This window comes from Sinocyclocheilus grahami, unplaced genomic scaffold (assembly GCF_001515645.1).
Source record: "Sinocyclocheilus grahami isolate Dianchi unplaced genomic scaffold, SAMN03320097.WGS_v1.1 scaffold668.1, whole genome shotgun sequence".
NCBI classification, from domain to species: domain Eukaryota; kingdom Metazoa; phylum Chordata; class Actinopteri; order Cypriniformes; family Cyprinidae; genus Sinocyclocheilus; species Sinocyclocheilus grahami.
Window position 1 is genome coordinate 13411 of NW_015505847.1, and position 13788 is coordinate 27198.

Below are 13788 nucleotides of genomic sequence, written 5' to 3' on the forward strand. Positions count from 1 at the left end.
AACTGTAATAAATACTGTAGTATACTTTAGTTTTTACTACAGTAAATATTGCGATAGTGTATTGTAGTATAATATACCCTATAGTTGTAGAACACTTAGTACAGTATTGGGTAAAGTAATTTGTTTATATTACTATAGATATGTTACCACAGCAACTATAGAATAACCACAACAAATTATTTCAAGATACTTTACTATAGTATGGTTCAAAAACACTATGGTATTTACTATAAATTACTATAGTATTTTTTCATGTGGGGTATTCTATCAGGTCGAGCTGTATTCCCAGGTATAGTTGAAACTGATTCTTTCCATGTGTAGAATGAAGAAAAACTTTTAAATAAAGTTTATTTGAAAATAGAAGTGCAATAAATAAAGGGCAAAAAATGGATTTACCCCTTTAATGTCTAGATTTGGACAATTTTTGAATTTCTGGGGGCATTTATTGCAAAACAATTATGTATTTATATAAACATAGTTTTTACTACAGTAAATATTGCGATAGTGTATTGTAGTATAATATACCCTATAGTTGTAGAACACTTAGTACAGTATTGGGTAAAGTAATTTGTTTATATTACTATAGATATGTTACCACAGCAACTATAGAATAACCACAACAAATTATTTCAAGATACTTTACTATAGTATGGTTCAAAAACTATGGTATTTACTATAAATTACTATAGTATTTTTTCATGTGGGGTATTCTATCAGGTCGAGCTGTATTCCCAGGTATAGTTGAAACTGATTCTTTCCATGTGTAGAATGAAGAAAAACTTTTAAATAAAGTTTATTTGAAAATAGAAGTGCAATAAATAAAGGGCAAAAAATGGATTTACCCCTTTAATGTCTAGATTTGGAAAATTTTTGAATTTCTGGGGGCATTTATTGCAAAACAATTATGTATTTATATAAACAGAAACCACCATTAATGCACAAAATTAGCTAATAAGTAAATTTAACTTTAGCTAATGAGCAAACTACAGAGCCTGTTACACTTGTAATAATCATGTATTACACTTTATTTTTTATCCTGTGATTTCATGAATATACTTATCTTAATAATTTTTTATTGAATATACTTATCTTAATTAGGGCTGCACGATAAATCGCATGCGATATTTAACGTGCATCTTGTCAGTAAAGACTTTCTGTAATCAGCGGTAAATCGAAACCACCATTAATGCACAAAATTAGCTAATAAGTAAATTTAACTTTAGCTAATGAGCAAACTACAGAGCCTGTTACACTTGTAATAATCATGTATTACACTTTATTTTTTATCCTGTGATTTCATGAATATACTTATCTTAATAATTTTTTATTGAATATACTTATCTTAATTAGGGCTGCACGATAAATCGCATGCGATATTTAACGTGCATCTTGTCAGTAAAGACTTTCTGTAATCAGCGGTAAATCTCCATCACGTGCGGGCTTTCACATGGAGCAGCATTAACTACACAGAGCCATTGTTCACCGACAAACTGCGCAAAACATAGGCAAAATACGATCGTGGTTTTATATATATATATATATATATATATATATATATATATATATATATATATATATATATATATATATATATATATATATATATCTTATCACTTTAAAGGAAAAGCACAGAGGTCGTGGAATGCATGGAGGCAATAAAAGTGGACGGGGGCATAAGGGTGAACGGCAACGTGGTAATCGACCCCGACTGGGTTTTGAGGGTGGACAGACTCCATTCTATCTGATCGTCCCAAAATATGGCTACAATGCCAATCACAGGTATTATGTTCATATACTGGTCAAGATATAAACTGTTACATATACATCTTTCACCTTCATGGCTCATGAAGATGCAACCCAGTGTGTGTGTTTTATTCATCTAGTCGTCGGCCACAGTATCCCCCACTATCCCTACGCAGACTCCAGTATCTAATAGATTTGGGTCGTGTTGACCCCATGCAACCCATCGATCTAACCCAACTCGTCAATTGCAGAGGGGTTGCAATCCAGCCTCTGAAACGAGACTATGGCATTCAGCTCATTGATGAGGTGTGTATTCAATGGCATGAGTGCTTTATTGTCATTGCTGTTGTTGAAGTCTGTCACGTTTGTAGTGGTGGAGTACATTCATTTTTTGAAGCATGTCTTTACGTAAAATACAGTTTTATGCACAAGTTTGGGCACCCCTTTGAGGCTGCATAATAATTTGCTCTGTCTTTTTAAGAAAAGATTGTAGTGATATGCCAGTAATTTTTTTGAGAAAGCTGGATAACATGATGTTTTTCCGACACAAATTCGTAGTGTAGCAGTTTTGAGGTGTATGAAATAAAATAAAATGTAAAAAATAGTGAGTGCAAGAGTTTGGCCACCCTTTCAATTGTGGTGATTCGAATACCTGTATTCACTTAATGCTGATTAATTGCAACTCAAAATTGATTTGAATGGCTCAATGAACATTAGACTGGAAACACAGGTGCAACCAATCATGAAAAAGGGTATTCAAGGTAGCTAATTGCTAGTTGTGCTTCTCTTTGATTCTCTACTGGAAAGTAGCAACATGGGAACCTCAAAAGAACTCCCTAAAGACTTAAAAACTTGGATAATTCATCAATATCAATTAGGAGAAGGATACAAAAAGTTATCACAAAGGTTTAAGGTCTCTGTCTCCACAGTCAGAAATATAGAAAATGGAGGGCCACAGGAACAGTCCTTGTAAAGGAAAGATGTGGTAGGCCGAGAAAAATATCTGAAAGGCAAAGGCAAAGAATGGTTAGAATGGTCACAGACAAACCACAGACCACCTCCAAAGAGCTCTAAGAACATCTTGCTGCTGATGGTGTCGTTGTATATCGTTCCACAGTCCAGCATACTTTGTACAAAGCACAGCTCAATGGAAGGGTGATGCGGAAAAAGCCTTTTCTGCGTACTGCCAACAAGCAGATTCTTTGATGTATGCAAAGGCTCATCTGGACAAGCCAGAATTATTTTGGAATAATGTGCTGTGGACAGATGAAATTAAGATAGAGTTATTTGGTCACAACCAAAAGCGCTTTGCATGGTGGAAAATGAACACAGCATTGTAGGAGAAGAACCTGCTCCCTACTGTAAAATTTGGTTGAGGATCCATCATGCTATGGGGCTGTGTAGCAAGCACAGGTACTGGAAACCTTGTCAAAGTTGAGGGTCGCATGTATTCCACCCAGTATCAGCAGATTCTTAAGAACAGTGTTCAAGAATCAGTCAAGAGGTTGAAGTTACATCGGGGTTGGTTATTTCAGCAGGACAATGATCCAAAGCACTGTTCCAAATCTACCAAGGAATTCATGCACAGACACAGATAAAGTGTTCTAGAATGGCCATCCCAGTCCCCAGACTTGAACATCATCGAAATTCTATGGAATGATTTGAAGCAGGCTGTCCATGCTCGGGAAACCATCAAACCTGACTGAACTGGAGACATTTTGCAAGGAAGAATGGTCAAAAATACCTGCAGCCAGAATTCAGGGACTTATCAGTGGCTATAAGAAGCATCTACAGGCTGTTATTTCGGCAAAAGGAGGCTCTACTAGATATTGATGTAATTATTCCATTGGGGTGCCCAAATATTTGCACCTGTTTGTTTTTGTTTTGACTCACATTGCATTGTTTCTGTTGAATCAATAAATGTTATTTCAGAACTGAAATGTTACTGTTTCCATAAGGTGTAAATTATATCCAAATGAAGTTGCTGCTTCGAAAGCCCAGCAGATTATAAACTGAAATTATGATAATTATCAGGGGTGCCCAAACTTCTGCATAAAACTGTATATTTTTAAGGTGTCTTTAAGGCCCCTTCACACCAAGCACGATAACTATAAAGATAACGATAAAGATATAGCTCTAAAAATCATTCTCAATATTAAAGAATAGCAGAGTCCACAACACGGCTATAACGGTAAAGGCACAGAGAAACGATATCGTTGGAATCACTTTTAGAACGATTTTTTCCAGTTGATGAACAATAAAAACATTGACACCCAATAAGAATCCATCCTGCTATAACGAGCTTGAGAATTTAAATCGGCAGACGAGCGTGCTCTTAGAATAAACAGACGCTATCTTCCGCTGGTGTGGACGCTAATATCATTGCCCAGCAGATTATAAACTGAAATTATGATAATTATCAGGGGTGCCCAAACTTCTGCATAAAACTGTATATTTTTAAGGTGTCTTTAAGGCCCCTTCACACCAAGCACGATAACTATAAAGATAACGATAAAGATATAGCTCTAAAAATCATTCTCAATATTAAAGAATAGCAGAGTCCACAACACGGCTATAACGGTAAAGGCACAGAGAAACGATATCGTTGGAATCACTTTTAGAACGATTTTTTCCAGTTGATGAACAATAAAAACATTGACACCCAATAAGAATCCATCCTGCTATAACGAGCTTGAGAATTTAAATCGGCAGACGAGCGTGCTCTTAGAATAAACAGACGCTATCTTCCACTGGTGTGGACGCTAATATCATTGTCTTTATAGTTATCGTTCTTTGTGTGAACGGGGCTTTAACCTTATAAACTTGTGTAAATCTGTAGGAAATCTGACTGCTCTAAGTCTGCAGTAACAAAACACAATTTATTCATAAAAGTCATTTTCATTGAATGCAGTGTGTATGGCTCTTGTTACAGGGAGCTGATATATTTAGTGCAAAAGTAAACCTGGAGGTCCAGGTTGCCTCAGAGAAAGCCATTGCTGCAGTTGAGCGAAATGGGGGTGTGATCACAACCAGCTACTATGATCCTCGTAGCCTCCGTAAGTATTATTTATGTATTGACATATGTGCACATAAAATCATGGACCATGACTTCAGTACAAGTAGCCTTCAGTAGCCAACCTAACATAAAGATACAGGGCTACTTGAAATAGTGTTTATTTTATACAAACCAATGACTCATGAGGATGTCTCAGTAATTATGTCATAATAGATAATATCAGTTGCACTGATAAGATTTGTGTGTGTGTTGTTTTAGAAATCCTCATCAAACCAGTGCCCTTTCTCATGTCTGGGGATCCCATACCTAAGCGCCTGCTCCCTGGTGAAGACCTTCTTCCATATTACACAGATGCCAGTAACCGTGGCTATCTCGCAGACCCAGATAAAGTCCAAGCTGCACGGCTAGGTCTGGCTAAAAAGTATGGCTACACCATACCTGACATCACAAGAGAAAATGTTTTTGAAATGCTGGTACAAAGAAAGGATCCTCGTCAGATCTTTTTTGGGTTGTCACCTGGATGGGTGGTGAATATGGCAGACAAGAAGATCCTCAAACCCACTGATGATAAAGTCTTGCAGTATTATGGAAATATTAAGTCTTTATAGTTCTTCACAATGTGAATGTCTATGGAAATAAGTTTGTGTATGTATAGTGAAAGTTGAATAACTTAAATTCAATGTCTGTAATAAAAAGCTGATTCCACAATTAGTCCTTATTCATTTATTTTAACTTGATTATAAAAATGGAAGTACATAGTCTCAAAGATGAAGTGTGAAAAACAGCCATTGATAGTGGTAATGAGTGAACCATAATGACAAACCATAAGAGAATAAAAATAAAAAAAGCAAAAACTTTATTAACATCTGTATAGCGTTCATAATTCTGCATGATTCATTCCTTGAAACATCCCTTTTTTCGGGATGTAGCTTCATAAAACATGCTCAGATCGTGGAAAAACACACATCATTATTTAGATTCTCCTGATTAAAAAGCTCAAACTCACTATAATCCATCATTTATATCTAAAGATATTCCTCATGAATTTATACCACACAAAACTGCAGAGGCGACATGTAGCATATAAACAAAAATCAAAGGTAGCTGTCATGTGGTATTTTCACTCGTAACATCGTGAAACATGCATATATCATGAAAAATTTGATCCAAAGACATTGCTCATAGAGCTATAACACAAAACCCGACAGGAGCGAGTGGGGCACAGCAGAAAAAAACAATTGTAGTACCTTTCATGTGGCGCTTTTGTTCGTAACTTTATGAAACATGCATAGATCGTGGAAACTTGCATGCCATTATTTTCAGAAAATTCTCCTGATTACAAAGAGCTCAAACTCACAATAATCTGTAATTTTGATCTAAAGATGTTATAACTTTCACATGGTTTTTATGCTTGTCATTTCACAAAACATGCTCTGATTGTGTAAAATAGCACATCATTTACAGCAGATTCTCACAATTGAAATGAGTCCAAAATTCATATAGTTTTATAGACATGTATTTTCAAACAGCAATTTTTTTTTGTTCTGAAATCTTAGACTGCAAATATCCAACTGTGTAAATCAGTTGGAGAGCTTTATTGAACACTTGGCAAATATTGACATTCTACCAGAAAAGTACATTATCTGTCCTTGACTTGTTACAGTGAATAAAAAGTATTACAACCAGAAAATATCTAAAACTGACTGATGGTTGATTTCTGTGAGTTGTTCTGTAAAGGAGTGTAATTCATTAGGTTCTCAGATATTTTTTAATTTATTAAAAACACTTTTGAAAATTACAAATCCTGTTCTTGTCCTTGTCCCCAGCCAAATTGGACCTACAGCTTTCATAGTTTTGTTATGCTAAAAACTGTTATTTAGAAAAAAAAACTCAATCAATAACAAGTTTAAGTTGTTATCATTCACATCAACTGATTAAAAACATGAAATTATACATGAATTCTACAAATAAATTCTATTTTACAACTGTCCCCATGTTTTCGGTCGGTCCTGTCACGTTTACATAAAACTCAACATAAAATGTATGTAATGCGCCTTTAAAGGTATGACTCAAAGGAAGTGACATAATTTGACTGACTTTGGAGTGGACTTTGAGATTTGAGATATTTTTTATGCCCAAACATACACTCTACACACTGACTAAAATTAAAGTGAAAAACTAATTAAAAGTGAAAAAGCATAATAGGACCCCTTTAAAATAAACGTGTGACTAGTTGACTAGAAAAAATCTTTAATCTTCAGATTATTTTTGGCACAAGGAACCGATCCATTTTAAAAAATAAAATGCTCTGACATTACAATTGACTGCAAATCACGTCACATATTGCTTTGCACCAGTTATCCATGTGAGTCAAGTAAGGGATAATCAACGGCTAGCCATGCATTAAAGGATTTTAAATGCACGACGTGGCGGTAAAGAACCGCGAAGGTAAAGAACTCGTGAAGTGCATTTAAAATATATGCCGTTTATTATCAATATTTGACCGAATGGATAAAAATGACAGTTATTTTCGTCAGTTATGGTACGTTAGCGCTAGCATTCTGCCCGCTTCAAATCATTTACATGTTTAAAAATACATGTCTTTAAAACTATGCCATAAAAATATTCAGTTGTGTTACATTTCAAATGTTTAATATTCAAGTAAAAAAAAAAATCAAATTCAGAACTATGTTAAATGCCACATAATATTCAATTTTGTTAAATGACACTTGTCAATAATTCAAATTTACACAATACAAATTAAATTCGTTTTGTCATATTATAAGCTACATACTTTCAAGGATAGTCTTTGTTTTATCGTATTACTGTATTCTAATTACTTTTCCTGATAATGCAGCAATGTAATATGCATTACATTTTAAATTTATGTAATTTGATTTCTGTACTAAACTGACAGCCAGTTATTTAATATGTTCATACAGTTCTTTGTATATGTGTAATGGTTAATTCGCTGTTATTATTTAGTCAGGCGTCAGTCACACGCCTATTGTTAGGACCCAGAAGGTGCAAAGAACCCGGATGCTTACGCAGTTTAGTACAGTTATGATCGCCATTATTATTACTAGCGCGAGACGATCCTAACGGTGATGATAATGCCAGTTCTCCCGCAATATTGAGTAATCGCATGTGTGCGTGCATCAAAGAAACCACACTTAATTAAAACTCTTCAAGTTTGCAATGAGTGGTCTATGTGTGCATCTAGCTCCTCCTAAACGGACATCACTTAAGTTAATTGTTCTGAATGAACAATTTTTGGTGGTTGCCACCGGGTATTAATTAGCACCTAAGAGCTGAACAATTTTTTACATGGTCCTTCGAGCCGGAGGGCAACTTCTGAATTAATATAATGTCCATACATAGTGAGGAGATTAGTGATGCTACAGTTTGCTCCCAACGCAGATGCCAAGGTACCTTGATGACTATGAGGTGGATTATGTGCCAGAGCAGCGATCAGTACACACACCCTCAGACCACTCCAACGTAGGAGAACAGCTAATAGGGGCAACAGGAGGTCCATATCTACCTCACAACACCCTGGTTGCTGGCATTGATCACTTTCCTGTCAATGAGGGGAATCCATACTTCTCACCTGAAGCACTGCAGATGCCCTCAAGGATCTGGAGAAAGAGAACCATCATCTCAGACCTCAGTGAACACTCTGCAGCTCACACTCCAAGATCATTGTCTCCATCTCAACTATTTCATTCGCCTAGACATCTGACGCCCAATATAGAGAATCGAATATCTGCCTCACTGTCACACCACAGAGTAACGTCAACAAGAGATCAAAGAGATCCACGTTATGAAGGAGAAAGGTCAGTGAAACTCAGTGAGGATAAGTTGCACGCAGAACGTCAACGTGATAGAATAGATGAGATCATTCATGAGCTTCAGAGGATGAAAGCGATCTCCAAACAATCCAGATCAACTTTGCCATCGCCAGAGCGTGCAGTAACACCCCAGAGAGCTGATCATGCTGATGAATGCTACCATCACCCAAGGCGTCCGTCCTCACACTATTACAGCCCTACCTCCAGGCGACAGAGACCATTTGTGCCTTATCGTTCCTCATCGCCATCCAGTCAAGAGAACACCGTAGAGAGAGACAGAGCTTCCGCAAAGACCAGCAAAGAGTGCCTAAAGGATCACACAAATCTACTGCCATCTTCCATGGAAGTGAGCAAAGTCCAGTTTCTAAGGCTGAATCGGTTCACCGGAATACAGTTTCTGAGGTGAGATCACTAGAGAAACCAAAGAAATACTGCCCCTTCTGTAATACAACTCAGCACTATCTCAATCAGTGTTCAAACTTCAAGCTGCTGACCAAAGAGCAGATCGTTACCTGGATCAGATCCAATCAGAGATGCTGGAAATGTGGGCATGATCACCAAGCAGGTCAGTGTACTCTTAAGGCGAAATGCAAGAAGTGTCAAAGGAGACATCTAGAAATTCTGCATGAGACCAACAATGAAATGAGTGCTAATGCTACCAAAGAAACAGGAGCGATCACACCCAGTCTACCAGCACCACAATAGAAACTCTGTATTTCGGTCGACCATCTGGCAGCGGTAGAGTGTTACTGAAATTTTGCAGAGTCATCATACGCAACGGAGACTTTACACTGAATATATATGCACTGCTAGATGATGGTTCAGAGTGCACAATACTTCTCCATGAGGTAGCTCAGCTACTCAACCTCCACGGTAAGCCCGAAGACCTGTCTCTTTGCACAGTGTGCCAAGACATCCGCATTATCCATGGCTCCACAGTATCATTCTCAGTGAGTCCCGCTACACAACCAGATCACAACTTTGCAATCAAAAGAGCCTTCACAGCTGAGGAGCTTGAACTAGCACCTCATTCCTACCCAATTGAAACTCTCCAAAAGAGATATTGCCATCTCAGAGGTCTACCTTTTCAGTCAATTTACCATGCGAGGCCATTACTGCTCATTGGGTCAGATTACCCACAACTGATCACCCCTGTTGAGCCAGTTCGGTTGGGACCCCCCGGAGGTCCAGCAGCTGTGAAAACTTGTTTGGGATGGACACTCCAAGGCCCATCAAAGTTCCTTGAACACATACCACACACAGACAACAGTGCTTGTGCAAGCCTTGCACCTAATGATCTATTCAGTCAAGTTGAGCGGTTGTGGCAGATGGACATCTTGCCCTACCAAAATGAACGGCTTGTGACAAGGTCAAAGCAAGATGCAGACGCTATGCACATGCTGGAGGAGAAAACAATGAACAAGCTGCTAGAATCAGGCTATGTGAAGAAAATTCCCAAATCCATTGCTGTACAGACTCCAGGATGGTACATTCCACACCACATGGTCCACTACAACGGAAAGAACAGGATCGTATTCAATTGTTCTTTCAACTTCCAAGGACTGAGCTTGAATGAATATCTTCTTCCTAGGCCAACTCTAGACCTTCCTAGACCTTCTCCGTTTCCGAGAGTATGCAGTAGCCATTAGCTGCGACATAAGGGGGATGTTTCATCAGGTGCATCTCCTACCAGAAGACCAAGCATTCTTGCGATTCCTGTGGCGAGACCTGAAACCAATCAACGCACCAGATGTCTACCAGTGGTCAGTGTTACCATTTGGCACCACGTGCAGCCCGTGCTGTGCAACCTTTGCTCTTCGGAAACATGCTGATCACAGCCAACCAGACAGTGAGGTACGAGTATCAGTAGATCGTTGTTTCTATGTGGACAACTGGTTGCAAAGTGTTCCCTCTCTTGAGACTGCCAGACAATTAGTGGATGACATGCGACATCTGCTGGCTGAGGGTGGATTTGAACTGCGCCAATGGGCTAGTAACACTCCCCAACTGCTGATCACAGCCAACCAGACAGTGAGGTACGAGTATCAGTAGATTGTTGTTTCTATGTGGACAACTGGTTGCAAAGTGTTCCCTCTCTTGAGACTGCCAGACAATTAGTGGATGACATGCGACATCTGCTGGCCAAGGGTGGATTTGAACTGTGCCAATGGGCTAGTAAGACTCCCCAACTGCTGCAACACCTGCCACAGCAAATCAGGTCAGAGAACCATGAGCTTTGGTTTAGTTCAGACAGGGCCGACCCCCAGGAGCGCACACTAGGACTCATGTGGCAGTGCAGATCCGACACCCTTGGTTATAAACATGGCCATGTCGTAAAAACTGAGCCCACTATGCGACACACAAAGAGTGAAAAATTTAAGGGGGTCTGAATACTTTCCGTACCCACTGTATATAGCATCCTTTCCATTCAGTACGATCCATTGGGATTCATCACCCCATTTACCACTAGAGCTAAAATCATAGTCCAGAGGCTCTGGGACAAAAAAAGAGAATGGGATGACCCTGAACTGCCCACAGACCTCAGAAATGCATGGCTCACATGGGAAGACGAGCTTCCACAACTTTCCTGTGTCACACTGCCCAAATGCTACACTACAAAGGTAGATCCCTTGATCAGCTCAAGAAGTGTGCACACATTCTGTGATGCCTCAGAGCAAGCGTATGGTGCTGTAGCCTATCTCCGCACTGAATATAGCAAAGGACAAATAGAGGTGTCATTCTTGGCAACTAGATCACGAGTAGCTCCAAAGAAGCAGCAAACAATCCCCCGACTCGAGCTATGCGCTGCTCTAGCTGGAGCACAATTGGCAGTAGTTCTGCAAAGAGAGCTCAGACTAGACATCAGCAGTTTCAGATACTGGACTGATTCTACAACCGTTCTCAACTGGCTTCAATCAGAGTCATGCCATTTTAAAGTGTTTGTAGGAACTAGAGTTGCAGAGATTCAAGAGCTAACTGATTCACATTTATGGTCCTACGTGCACTCACAAGACAACCCTGCTGATGATATTACTCGTGGCATGTCACTGGCTCAGTTAGCCGAACCTACCCGCTGGAAGAATGGCCCAGAATTTCTGCAGAAACCTCCATCGTCTTGGCCAAAACTGCCCAACCTAGGGTCAGCTGACACCTCAAAGGAACTGCGTAAACCAGTATCCTTCCATCTTCTAATAACTCAGGGTGACCAGCATTCAGTCAATGCATCTCAATATGATAACTTTCAAGAGCTTGTAGATGCAACAGTCAGATCCCTTCATGGGGCGGCCAGTCCCACAGACACTGTCACTGCTGACACATATAAGAAAGCCGAGCTCAGAAACATTCAACAGTCTCAAATGGAGAGTTTTCCTAACGAATATGCTCAGCTTCAAGCAGGGAAACCCAACTCCTCAAACAGTCATCTAAAGACATTAGCTCCTGAATTTAATTCTGACACGCAGCTGATTAGAGTGGGTGGACGACCACGAAGATGTCACCTGCTCAGCCCTGACATTCTTCACCCAATTGTCCTAGACCCAGTTCATCCAGTGACTAAGCTACTAATTCAGCAGTACGACGCACAGCTCCATCACCCTGGTACTGAAAGGGTCTTTGCTGAAATCAGAAGACGCTTCTGGATCTTGAGAGGTCGTCAAGCAGTTCGATCAATTCAACATCACTGTACTGAGTGTCAAAGGTGGCGTGGCAAGCCCAATATACCTAAAATGGCTGACTTACCCCCTTCCAGTTTAAGACTCTTCCAGCCAGCCTTTTACACCACAGGCATGGACTGCTTTGGCCCATTTACCATCAAAATTGGGCGCCGGAACGAAAAACGCTGAGGTATCATTTATAAATGTTTGACCACAAGGGCAGTGTACATCGACCTTCTCTCTCAAGCCGACACAGACTCTTTCCTCATGTCTCTACGTCGATTCATCGCCCGTAGGGGAAAACCTCATGAGTTGTGCTCTGATCAGGGTACCAATTTCAAGGGTGGAGATCGTGAGCTTAAGGATGCTTTCAACAATATTCATCCTCAGTTACAAAGAGAACTTGCCAAGGAACAGATTGACTTCCAGTACAATCCACCAAACTCCCTGCATTTCGGAGGATCCTGGGAAAGAGAAATCAGATCTGTTAAAGCTGCACTGTACACCACCATTGGTGCGCAAACTGTCACTGAGGAAGTGCTCAGGACTGGTCTTATTGAAATTGAGGAAATTTTTAATTCAAAGCCATTGGGATATGTATCCTCGGATGTAGCTGATCCTGACCCAATAACCCCTAATTCTCTCTTAATGGGCCAACTGGACTCTGCCTTGCCTCAGGTCATTTACCCTGCATCTGAGCTAATCAGCCGCAAGCACTGGAGACACAGCCAGATATTGGCAGACCAGTTCTGGAGCTGTTATCTGCGTAACTACCTGCCCGGACTCCAGTCTCGCCAGAAGACAACCTGACAGTAGGGACAGTGGTTATGATTGCTGATTCACAATTCCCCAGAGCACTCTGGCCCATTGGGACTGTGAAAGCGATCCAGGCCGGAGCTGATAATAAAGTAAAAGCTGCAGAAATCCAGGTCAAAGACAGAACCTACATCAGACCTGTTGTCAGACTTATTAAGCTCCCTTCACTCCCTGAATGACTGTGAGTACTGGCCCAAGATGCAAATCTGCAAGCACATTTGCGGGCGGCTGTACTAAACTGAGAGCCAGTTATTTAATATGTTCATACAAAGAACTGTATGAACATATTAAATAACTGGCTCTCAGTTTAGTACAGCCGCCCCCAAATGTGCTTGCAGATTTGCATCTTGGGAATTTAGTCAGGCGTCAGTCACACGCCTATTGTTAGGCCCCAGAAGGTGCAAAGGACCCGGATGCTGACGCAGTTTAGTACAGTTATGATCGCCATTATTTTTACTAGCGCGAGACGATCCTAACAGTGATGATAATGCCAGTTCTCCCGCAATATTGAGTAATCGCATGTGCATCAAAGAAACCACACTTAATTAAAGCTGTTCAAGTTTGCAATGAGTGGTCTATGAGTGGTGTGTGCATCTAGCTCCTCCTAAATGGACATCACTTAAGTTAATTGTTCTGAACGGACAATTTTTGGTGGTTGCCACCTGGTATTAATTAGCACCTAAGAGCTGAACAATTCTTTACAATTACA

The 13788-nt window shown here is 39.8% G+C and overlaps 1 protein-coding gene across 1 annotated transcript in view; it reads left to right on the forward strand.

The window, feature by feature from the left end:
• mrpl15 (mitochondrial ribosomal protein L15) overlaps positions 1 to 5488 on the forward strand; it is a 7149-nt gene extending 1661 nt beyond the window's left edge. Inside the window, exons 2-5 of the mRNA XM_016242671.1 lie at positions 1622 to 1779; positions 1884 to 2049; positions 4676 to 4799; positions 5018 to 5488. Of these exons, the coding sequence (XP_016098157.1) occupies positions 1622 to 1779; positions 1884 to 2049; positions 4676 to 4799; positions 5018 to 5367 (798 nt within the window). The 3' untranslated portion in view covers positions 5368 to 5488. The remainder of the gene's footprint in view (positions 1 to 1621; positions 1780 to 1883; positions 2050 to 4675; positions 4800 to 5017) is intronic.
• The last annotated feature ends 8300 nt before the right edge of the window (positions 5489 to 13788 follow it).